Source organism: Schistocerca gregaria, chromosome 3 (assembly GCF_023897955.1).
Source record: "Schistocerca gregaria isolate iqSchGreg1 chromosome 3, iqSchGreg1.2, whole genome shotgun sequence".
NCBI classification, from domain to species: Eukaryota; Metazoa; Arthropoda; class Insecta; order Orthoptera; family Acrididae; genus Schistocerca; species Schistocerca gregaria.
The window spans coordinates 283,352,772-283,365,291 of record NC_064922.1 but is presented as its reverse complement, the minus strand read 5'-3'; the positions used below and the strand labels follow the sequence as shown (position 1 = coordinate 283,365,291).

General features: G+C 40.5%; 1 protein-coding gene across 7 annotated transcripts in view; it reads right to left on the bottom strand.

The window, feature by feature from the left end:
* LOC126354490 (meiotic recombination protein DMC1/LIM15 homolog) overlaps window positions 1-12,520 on the bottom strand; it is a 108,735-nt gene that overhangs the window by 69,330 nt on the left and 26,885 nt on the right. Inside the window, exons 1-2 of one of the 7 annotated variants that reach the window (XM_050004211.1) lie at window positions 9,133-9,205; window positions 8,294-9,045 (exon numbers count right to left, since the gene is read on the bottom strand). The exons of 5 other annotated variants lie outside the window; for them this stretch is intronic. In XM_050004211.1, the coding sequence (XP_049860168.1) occupies window positions 8,294-8,425 (132 nt within the window). In that variant the 5' untranslated portion in view covers window positions 8,426-9,045; window positions 9,133-9,205. Of the gene's footprint in view, window positions 1-8,293; window positions 9,046-9,132; window positions 9,270-12,520 lie in introns of those variants that run through there. One more of the 7 variants, XM_050004217.1, reaches the window with a different exon arrangement.

Genomic DNA, 12,520 nt, shown 5'->3' with positions numbered 1-12,520 from the left:
CATAAAGGCAGTGACAATCAACAAATGATGTTAGGGAGGGGCAGATTACAACATGCACATGCATGCCTCTGCATCTACATGCTGCTGACTAGATACACAATCCTGCATTTTGGCAGGTGGTCTAGATTGTAATAGCGGTTATGTCAGGTGGTGTGGTTAGAAGGAGAAAGAGGTGGGAGGCAGGGGGAGGGATTGGGAGTGCTTGGCTAATGGCTATGCAGAAGGCAGTGGGTTTACTGGCTATGAATGCGAGAGGGAGGGGTGATAGGTGCACGGGCTAGGCATGTGATGCACAGTTGTTGGAGACAGTGAGAAGTTGCAAATGTGAAGAGACATTTGGACCTGAATATGGGAGGGAGTGACAAGGTGGAGAAAGGAGAAACTGTTGGGTAGAGGGTGTGGGGACAGTGGGTTATTGGAGATTAAGGCAAGGACGATTATGGGAGCAAAGGATGTGTTGCAAGGATAACTACCAACGAGTTCCATTGTTTGCTCTTTTCAAAATCTCCATGTTATTATGATTTGTTCATAAATGTGCCCCTAACACAGTTTTACTTTGTAGAAGTGTATGTTCACTGAGGTGAGTTGCAAATGTTTGACCCATCTGCCCAATATAGTTCTGGATATCATCATAAGTTATCGGAAGTCATCATAATTTATCTGATAAACACTGGAGTGTAAATTCTTATCCTTTCACTTTGAGATGTTCTGCTGGATCTTGGTCCCACCCAGTTTCTTATTTTACAGGCAACTTTTAAGTTATATTTACTTAGGGACTTTTCAGTATTATCAAAAGTTGTGCCACAGTATGTTATGCTGATAAGTGTGAAAGGTTGCTGCATATGTCTAACATAAAAGTAACATTAAGAATCAGAAATATGTTGGAGAAAAGGGTTTGTCATAAAATGTCACAGGGAAAGAATAAGTATTTATAGTATCATGCTTATAAGATAACATGTGACATGTGATGACACTACCAAAAGAACTGTATTGGACAGATGAACAGAACATTTAAAACTTGCTTCAATGGACATATACTTATGAAAAGTAAAACTGCACTAGGTTCACATAAATCAACACATAACCCTCAAATCACTAGTACTGGCAATAACATGGAGATTTTGCACAGAACAAACATGAGACTGCATCTTGATATGCTCGAAAAACTAAAAATTGATACTATCAAAAGAAAAGAACCTGATAAGAATCTTAATAAACAGAACGAATTTTTCCATAATGTATATGTGGTGTCTGTTCTTTTGGACATGTCTGAAAGAACAGACACTATTCTGATCCTGCAGCCATTGATTTCAATCAATGCCCACTTGCAGCCAAATGTCTGTAACTCCTTTGTGTCTTTCCCATAATGCTTACTTAAATATGTATGATTGTGTGCTCCAGTAGATGTGCAATGCCTGATGTTCTTCCTCATTCCGCAAACATTAATGTGTTTATCTCATGTTAGCTGACCATGTTGGAAGGTGGCTGGTGCAGATTGCAGCATATGACTGATATAAACACGCTACTACATCTCTTGCCACTCAGCAAGTTATGGTAGGTGTTGCACTCTCACTGTTTTCATAAACTATCATAGCTTAACATCTTTGTTAATTTGTAGTAATTATTTCCTACAGGTTATAGTTATTTTTGGAACTATATTCCTTTCTTCTTCTAGCAGTAAGAATTCTCAGAGGATTTTTAATTTTATTTATTAAAATGAAGGCAAATTCCCAAAGTTTACTTTACATGGGTGGAGGATTTGAGATAAGCAAATTAGGTATGTTTGTTAATTTTGCACTGTCTTTTAAAATATACAAACAAGAACAAAAATGTATGATGCAGAGTGTAATGTGAGGTTATTTATTTCATTTGCTGTTTTCTGTAATGCACTTGTACGTGTTGAAATGTATTACATTAACATATCATTTAAACCTGTCTTTTAAAATATACAAACAAGAACAAAAATGTATGATGCAGAGTGTAATGTGAGGTTATTTATTTCATTTGCTGTTTTCTGTAATGCACTTGTACGTGTTGAAATGTATTACATTAACATATCATTTAAACCTGAATTTTTATTAATTATTTTCATTTTACTTTGTAATGGTGGAATCTATTTTAAAGTGCTTCAGTGTATTTATGTATGATGTATGCACATGTAATGCGACTATACGGAATTTTTTCACATGACATCCTTGTATTCCATATTAGCGTTACACAACAGTTGTGTACTACAGTTACTGTTGACAAAATGCAGTTGGCAGTAGGTACATGTGGATTCATAATATTGTGATATTATTTGTAAAACCTTATATGCAGTGTTTGTAATACACTCTTGTAATTTTTATTGTTGCTTTTTTTCTTGTTCCAATGTAGATCTGAAAAGGGTCTGCAGAACAGACAGAAACCAGTAGTCGGTAGTAAAAAGTTGTGAAGCAGGCAGTGTCTGATTATTAATTATTCCATCAAGAAAGTGGTTCACCCCTCTCACAGTAGACACAGCAAGGGACAAGAACTACACCACAGAAAAATAACATCTTGCCTTTCAAGAGTGCATCCCTCTGTAATTATGAGCAGATGTGGGTATTCTAGTGCTAAAAGTATATAAAAGTAATGGTACATTGCTCATGGCACAGAAGGGCTACATAAATAAGGTTAATATTTTATAATATGACTCAGTGTATAACAGGATTGATAAGGATCTCATTAACCTTGTAATGAAGAACATTTTTGGCACTTTTGATTGCTAGTTCTCTGACTGACAGGAGATTACCATGTGACAGAGACCACATAGTTCAGGTCCACCTATGTTGAATGGACTTCAGAGATTCACAAATGAGACATGCCTTTACAACAGATTGTGAGCAATATTAGAGCATCTCCTGATAGCAGAGCTGGCAGGAAATCTGCATACATGTGGAGTTGCTACACATGTCCAACTTTCTGGTCACAGTGTGGACACTTACCAGATGTGTAAATAGGGAAATGGTACTGTCACCGCTCATTTAGCATATGTCTCTAAGCACAGAAGTCACTGCTTTGCTTTACCCAGTATGTCAGATACACTGTACCTGGGGCACTCTCATCTCTTTTCACAATGTGCAATCCAATCATGGGAATATATCATGTTATTCCACTATGCTATCAACAAATGTCACAGTTCTAAAACATAATATAAAAACAAATTTACATAAATATGCCAGATTGGTTTTGCTGCCCACATTAGGTACCCAAATACCCTTCATGGCTAGGGTATCAAAAATGTCTCTCAATGATTAAATGATAATTTTTAAACATGTAAGTGTACCTTGAACAACCAGTTTAATATCAAATTTTTCAGATAACAATGTTTGCGATGTTATGTGGAGCAGGATGAGGCACAGTTAGGAAATAACAATTTTCCTCTCTGGGGGAAACCACCTTGATGAAGCACTGTCTGTGCATGTGGAGAAGCTGAGGACTATGCCGAAAGAACAGGACCTACTGCCGGAAAGGCCTCAGCTGATGTATCAGACTAAGAGTGTCCCACAACGTCCCATCTTCCCTTTCGCAACCCAAGGTGTGATGCAATCCGTACCGATCCGATGTGTTGCAAATGGAGCCTCAGCGGTACTGGGTGACCTCCCTGAGTAAGTAGCCTTACACAGTGTGGGGTGTTCATAGTGTGGACCATGTAGATCCCCAAATCTTGTGGGACCAATATGGACACAATTAAAGAAAATGATGAAAAACAAACCGAGGGGCAAACTGAGACATCAGACACCCAAACATTGGGGTCAGGGTCGATGGAAGGCATTCCCACTACTGAATCAGGGTCTTGACTTGAGCCAGAAGTGGGAACTGTAATCAAGAAGTTGGACCAGATAAAGATTAAAGCCTTGTCTGGGGCCCAGAGGATGGAACTATTCAGGGGACAGAGGAAAAAGGAAGGGAAAGAATGGCTTCCTAAAGACAAGTGGAGGGAATTAAAGGGACTTGAACCTAAGACCCCCAAGAAAAAAACTGTCTCAGGTTGAAGGGGATATGCAGACCCCCGCAATGTAGAAGACAGGCAGCAAGAGGATAAGGGAGGAATGTAACACTCCCTCTTCCAGCGAGTCCCAAAAAAACCAAGGCAAGAAATAGGGAAACAGACCTATAGTACTGCAGTCTCAGTTTTTAAGATGGCAGCTATCCAGGAAGGCTATCCACTGGTGGCCATCACCTCACAACAGGAGGAATCTATGCAGATGGTCCTCTTTGAAAAGACAGGAAGGAGGGAGGCAGGGGGGGGGGGGGGGGAGGGTCTGGGCCCACAACCTAGTGTGGGGCAGGAAGGACACCAACCAGTAGAGGTGAGTACCTTCTTGAATTTCTTTTAGCTAACAACTTGGAAGTCCTGAATAGGGGCAATGAAACTACTGAAACTACATTCAGGAATAGCAGAAGGGAAGAAGTAATTGACATAACTTTTGGTTCCATGATGATGGGCAGCTATGTCAAACAATGGCATGCGGTGTTAGAGCCAAGCTCATCGGACCACATGTACATTAAATTCAAGGTTGAAATGGGAATCAGACAGACCATGATCTATAAGAATCCCAGGAAAACAGAAGGGACCTTGTCTTAGGCTTATTGGAAATTAAAACCTCGATAAGGAATCGAGTGGAGTTTGAGGAAGTAACAGAGGCTGTTACCTCTGCCATAGTGGCCTCATATCAAGACAACTGCAGAAATAGGAGTGTGCCTTGGTGGAATAATAACATAGAAATTAAAAGAAAACAGGTACAAAGACTGTTTAACATTGCAAGACATAAAGGGCAATGGGCTAAATATCGTTAGGCTCTTGTCAACTACAACATTGCAATCAGACAAGCAAAGAAAACATCCTGGAAGGCAATCTGCTTAAGTCAGACTTCACAGGATCCTCAGTAGAGTACCAATCAGTCCAGGAGATATGTTGAGGAAGGAGGATGGGGAATATACAAAGCACATGAGATACTGCAACTGCTCCTCAAAACTCACTTTCCTCAATATGCTCTGCCAGACAACACAAACAATAATGTGATCCTGGAGAGACAATGGTTCTCAGGCACTCAAAGAGAGGACTGGGAATTGGCCAAGGAGTGTGTGGACTTTAATAAAATCCAATGGGTGGTGGGAACATTCCAATCATTCAAGTCACATGGCCCAGATGGAATTTTTCCAACTCTCCTGCAACAGGCAGGAGAGAATCTCATAAAAGTCCTATGCAGGTTATTCATGGTTAGCCTAGCAGTAGGAATCATTCACAATGCTTGGACGGCAGTGAAGATTGTCTTTATTCCAAAGCCAGGGAGAATTGATTATACCAAGGCCAAGGATTTGAGACCAATCAGTCTGTCCTCCTTAATTCTGAAAACATTGGAAAAACTGGTAAATAAGTATGCTGGGGAGAGGAGGCTAATTAAGGCCCCTCTACGTTCAGACCAACATGCATATCAACCAAGTAAATCATGTGAGACAGCTCTCCACCAACTCGTTGGGAGGGTGGAGAAGCACTTCACTTCTAAGAAATAGCCCTCTGCATCTTCCTGGATATGGAGGTGGCCTTCAATAACACGACCTTCAATTCCATGGTAAGGGCAGCATGATCAAGAGACCACTATATGTGGGTGGACCAGGGCCATATTTAATGGAAGGAAGGTGAGGCTACCATGATGAATGAAAAGATGGTAATTAACACCTTTGAATCAAGACAGAGGCTGCCCACAAGGAGGAGTTCTGTCCCTTTTGTTGTGGAATCTAGTGGTGAACAAATTCATTGAGGAACTAAATTCCAGACAATGCTTCTGCCAAGGATATGCAGGTGACCTTGGCAAATTTGCTGATACAGTTAGAAATGTGGCACAAGGAGGACTTGACATTGTGCAAAATTGGCGCAGTAAACAAGATCTGAGGGTTAATCATAAGAAGACTGTTGTGGTGCCATTTACAAAGAGGCATATCCAACACTCAAGTTGGAATCTAAAGCTCTTCGATGAAACTCTATTTGTAAAGGGGATAGTGAAATATCGAGGGGCAACCTTAGATGAGAAACTAACATGGACCCCTCACATTAAGAGTATCTGCTCTGAGGCAAAAAGTACTCTAGTGAGTACTAGAAGGGCTTGTGGTATGCACTGGATATACAGCACAGTGGTTAGACCTAGGATTTCCTACGGGGCCACAGTGTGGTGGAAGAAGGTAGAACAGCGGGTTGCTAAGGAGCTTGCTAAGGTGCAGAGACGGGCCTGCTTAGCCATAACAGGTGGAATTAGCAGCACACCAACTGCTGAGATGGAAGCCATGCTGGACATGCCTCCAATACACCTTTGAGTTAAGATGGAGGCAGCAGCTGGGGCATACAGACTTAAAACTGGAAAAACTGGATCTCATCGGGATATCCAGAATCACACACTAACACAGTGAGTGAGGTAAACATAGGAATGGCTGGGGAAATGCCTGCCAACTATGTAATAACTCCCAACAGCTTCAACAAGCCTTACAGTATAATAATTTGAAGCAGGGAGCAGTGGGAAAAAACAGTTCGACACCGAATGGGGGACATTGGTTCACCGATGGGTCAAAATCAGACCAAGGCATTGGGGTAGGGGTGTACGGAGTTCAGCCAAGACTGGAGTGCATCATCTCTCTAGAAAAACTGGCCTCTGTATTCCAAGCTGATATTACTGCAGTCAGGGCATGTGTGGAGGAGAATATGCATAGGTGCTACAATGACTGTAGCATCTACATCTATTGAGACAGCCAGGTAGCCCTGAAATCACTGGCAGCTCCTGCAACAAGATCTAAGATTGTTGCAGAATGCCATAGGGCTCTGGTGGAGCTAGGGGGAAGCAATTGGGTAAATCTAGTGTGGGTCCCTGTCCACTCAGGGATCTGTGGAAATGAATAAGCCGACAGACTGGCCAGGATGGGGGCAACAACACCATTTATTGGACAGGAACTTGTCCTGACAATCATCAAGGCTATGATCAAACTAGAACTAGAGAACTGGCTCAAGAAACAGCACATAGAATATTGGACCCAGGTCCATAAACAAAAACATGGTAAGGTAATGATACCCAAGCCATGTTTTAAAAGAAGCCCTGTAATCCTGTGATTGAATAAGAAAGAGATCAAACTCATGGCTGGACTGATGACCGGCCATGGGAATTTCAAAAAACACCTACACACAATGGGTGTAATGGAAGAAGACCCTAAATGTAGGATCCGTGATGAGGGTGACGAAACTGCATCACACCTAATCTTTGAATGCATGGCATTGGAGAGCAAAAGATACAGAATCTTTGGGACAACTAGACCTGAAGAAATTGTATCTAACAAAAAAACTGGTAAAAGGACTCCTTGCACTATTTAAGGGCATTTGTTGGCTTTACTAGGTATAAAGGGAGCAATACCGCACAATAAACTCGGTTTTGTTGTGGGCAGTGTAGGTTAGACCTAAGCTGTTTTAGCTTCCCTGTCAAAATCAAGTCAAATCAAATAACAACTAGAAAAAGAAAGAAATTTGAAACCTGTTTATCATAAGTGATGAGAAATGATAAAGTTAACGTTGAGCACCAAAGCATGGCACATTGATAAACACAAGTAGTTGCAAAGATTTTCATCACTAATATTCGATCAAAACCTTGATTTATTCACTGTCATTATGGAGAAACATCTCTCTCACACACAAGTAGATCTGAACATGTACATATCTCTCATAGCTTCATGATGCAGGTGTGGAAATTATTGATGTGGAAAGTTTTCATAGAATTCTTTTGTACTTCATACTACAAAGAACTGGTCTTGCAGCCATGTACTGCACTGAAGGTTAATCAGTTCCATCTGTAGATGTTTGGAGCATCTTCAACTGATACTGAGAACGGATGTGCAAAGTTATGAATGATATGAGACACACCCATAACATCTACAAATCATACATGAAATTGCTTCTTAATTTTTACAATTATTGATATGTATTCTTGAAATCTAGCACTTTTGTGGATCAAACCAATGGTAGGGAAATGTGTAATGTTTTCAGACCACAGTTGGCTCTCCAAAGAATCAAGCTTCCTTTCAAAAGTATTTGCTTTTCGCATCATGTCAGTAATTACATTATTTTCACCTTGCAAACTGACATTCATGCTGTTCATGTGAGACAGAATGTCCATGAGAAATGCAGGGTCTGATGTCCAGCAAGGATTTTCTAATTTTGGTTCACTCTTGATCTTCTCATGTGAGAAACATACTAAGGCTAAATGTAGGTCAAACAATATTTTTAGCATTTTACCTCAACTGAGCCAGTGTACTGCAGTACAGTAAGGTATGTCCCATACTCCTCTCCTAATTCCTCCAAGAACTGCCGAAACAGGTGATGCGTAAGCCCATGTGTTTTGAGTGTGCACAATAATTTGCATGACATTTTCTGAGATTACTGATTTTGCACAAAGCGCCTCTTAATGTATAATGCACTGAGTTCCATATAACGTTTCTTCTGTGTGTGCTAGCTTTTTGCACATCAGCTGTAAGTTCTTTCTGATGGCCTTGACTGCCAGTGTTCCATCCATGGTCAATGAGATTAGCCAATTCCAGTCTATACTAAAACCATCAAATGCTTGCTTGACAGCTTGGAGTAACTCTACAACTGTTGTAGTCCCCTTCATAGGCACTAAGTCTAAAATGTCATCTGCTACATGCTGTTACACAGAATGTTATCGACACCTCATATGTATACCACTGCCTAAGCTGTATCTTTAGGATCTGTTGCTTCATCCAGCACAACAGAGAAAGCAACAAAGTCCTTAGACTTATTTATTAACTACCTGTGCACATCACCAACCATAACACTTAAACATTGTGGTACTGTTTGCTTGGAGAGACCAATTTCTTGAAACCTGCTAATGTTCATGGGATACAAAAGTTCTGCAGCATCAATGTGCAGTCTTTTACACACTCCTCTTTGGAAAACGCTTGCCCAGATCTTGCTATTCTGAAGTCAATTTTGAAACTTGCTCACAGTGCACATGTACTGTGATTTTCATTCTGGAAGATTGAAAACAGTACATTGTAATCTAAAAATGTAACATCAGAAGTAGAAGCATTCAAGATGTAACAATTCTTATGACTTACATTAAAGCCTGGTAAGTTCCTGGTACTGCAAAAATAAGGAAGTGGAACTGTCACCGCTAATTTGGTATACATGTCTAATCACAGATGTCACTGCTCCACTTTGCCTGCTGGCTCAGGTGTGTGTATGTGTGCCATACTTCCACACTTACTTCCACACTTCTCCACAGTGTGCTGTGTCTGGCCAGCCCTGCCCTATGGTTTGGCTAGATACTTGGCATCTTTACTCAGGAACATTGTTGGCAAGTGTCCATGCCACTGATAAGTCTATTTATTTTATCTGTGGAATTAGGTCACTTGAATAGCACGGTCTTATTAGTCAGTTTTGATTTTGTCTCTCTCTCTCTCTCTCTCTCTCTCTCTCTCTCCTTCTTCTTCTTCTTCTTTTATGTTAGAGTACACACTCTCATCAATATATATTTTAAAGAAAGAAAATGAACTGGATTCCCTTGTGTCCCCTGGTGACTAACCTTTACATGAAGGATTTTCAGGAATGGGCAATTTCAAGCCCACCATGACACCCAGCAGCCACCAGGCAAGACAAGGGAATCCCCATCACAAAACTACCAAATTGTCTAAAAGTTCATTTTCTTTCTTTAAAATATATATTGATGAGTGTGTGTACTCTAACAGTGCTGTGCTGTTATGTTATCCCCAAACCTGTTGCTGATGGAATGCATCAAATCCATCAGCAGCACTTTTGTAAAAAAAAAAAAAAAAAAAGGAGAAAGAAGAAGGAAAGAGAGATGATGTTAATCTTGTAGGTGAGATCACAACTTCAGCATAGGAGAGTATTTTGGATGGATCTTGCGTTTCGATTTGTACACCAACTGACAGGTTATTTTTCTCCTTTACATTTTCAGCACATGGATGTCCTGGTATTCACATTTCTAGGGCAGTCTGTGACTTGTTTCCCTTAGTGATGTTACTACTATGTTCTCTAATTTTACATTAATGTTCATTCCACTAAGTGTCTTAGAAATATTTAAACCATGGCTATCAGCTAGAACTGACACTTTCCTGTCTTTATAACTTATGTCATGGCACTTCATGTTGCCACAGGGATATGTGCTATCCTTGTTATTCAATTTCGTATAATTTATGTGTACTTGCGGCACTTTCATGAGAATATTCACAGTATCTAAAGAATAACTCGGTTTTCGCAATGTTTGAATTATCGTACAGGTACATTTATCATCTGAAATCACTTCAGAGCTATTTTTGATAAACACAGCCATTGTAAACACTTGCTGGTATTGTTTCACATGTGAAGGCACTTTCAGCACAATGCAACAGTTCTTATTTTCACTACTGGTACTGTCACTAGATATTTTCACTGTGAGAGATTTTATGACTGTCTCCAAATTGTGAACAAATCTTTTTGCTGCAGTAAGTTCCTGATGATGCACATCAGCAGTATTTTCTTCTTCTCCAAGAGATCATGTTGTGTTTAACCTATATACAAGTGCTGAGAGAACATGTAAATACAGTGCTTGGGGAATTTGCAGGTTGAAGAAATACAGTATTACAGTTTTATGTGGCTCATTCTGAGAAAGTGAATATTTCTATGGTAGATGTAATGTTAGTCCATGAAGGATTCTTATATCACTGACCAAATAATGACAGAAATGCATAAAGTTTGAATGTCGGTCGGAGTTTTTATTAACTGTCCATAAGCATTCCTGCTTATGACGGATCAGTCTGATTTCAAAATACTGTTCATGCCAGCCACCATGATCTGGCTTTTCGCCTTATACGTGAAAAGTGTACACATTATGCACTTTAACAGACCATTCTTTATTTACCACAATTTACTTCCCTTTAAAAGGGTACAACAGCTAGACAGTAGTACAAAGAAGATATAAAAGATATAACACACAATATAATGTTCAACTTCTTGGTTGTTGGGTATTGCACTTCCCACAACCTGATAATCTCTATGTATAAAAGGCAATGTCCTGACTGACTGACTGATCATCACCAAGCCCAAACTGCTAAGGACAGAAACTTGAAATTTGGAGATCTGGATCTTATACTGTAGGTTTCATTTAAGGATGGAATTTTCGAAATTTCAACCCTAAGGAGGTGAAACAAATTTTAGAGAGCTATTCTCAAACAAATGAGACACTGTCATACTGGAACCTGGAGTGTCACATACCTCAGAGTAGATGCATCTGATATATCTGCAAGAACATATCTCAGGCACTGGAGGGGGAGTGATATCTGCCATGAGAGGCTGAGGAGGATTGGATAGGGGTCCACATGCCATGAGGGTTGGGGGGAGACGTGGTAACTCAGTTAACACTGGTTTCAGGTCGTCAATTGAGACTGTGCATATTTTCCATTTTTATCAATTATGAAGGTCTTGATGCCACAGAAAATCACAGTGAATGGTCCTAAATAAATAGGAGTCAATGGGGGCCTGACTATGTCATCCCTAATCCATACCTGAGGGCAAGTGAAGGGGTCTTTGGGAAAATAATGGTCAAGGATTACATGCAACAGGGGAGGAGGGTGTTGAAAGTGTACTGCAACCTGCAGCTGATGCAGAAATTGGCTATACTGATCCGTTCCCCAGATACTGAAAGGGGATGAAGCAAAAAATTCACCTGGCATCTTCAAAGCTTCGCCATAGACCAACTGCACTGAAGAATGCCTGATATCCTCCTTTAGCATGGCATAAAGTCCCAACAAAACTATAGGCAAGGCAACTGTCCATGCCCCTCTGTGGCATCCCAAGGAATCCTTCAGAATGCAGTCCATACATTCTATTATCTCATTGCTACAGGGATGGTAGCTTGTAGTTTGCAGGTGTTTGCAACCTTTCTTACGTAGCAATTCATTAAATAATTGGGAATCAAATTGATGGTGCCTGTCAGATGTAATTGCTGTAAGAATACTGGACTGACCGAACCATGTGGAGATGATAGCTCAGTCAATGGCGCAAGCAGAAATGTCAGACACTGGGCACACCTCTGTCCACCTCGTAAACCTGTCAATCGTGGTGCAATATAACAAAACCCCTCCAAGCAAGTGTGATGGTCTACTGCCTCAATGTGAATGTGGGCAAAACAACCTGTATTGGTGGGGATTACATCTAAGGGAGAGGAAGTGTGACAACTGATTTTGTTTTTCTGACATGGTGCCCAGTACCAGCAATCTTTCTGCATTCGCAGCAACACCACTTTGGAGGCCACAAACATAGCAGAAGCATTGATGCTAGGATGTGACAACAGGTGCAGAACATTACAGATGGTGTGCAATCACTGTAATGGAATAAATGGGTGCAAAATATTCCGAGACATATCGCACCATGGATGAGACTGGGAACCCTGTACTGGAACACATTCAGGTTTCACTCATGGATGCAAGATTGAGCTGACATTGTTAT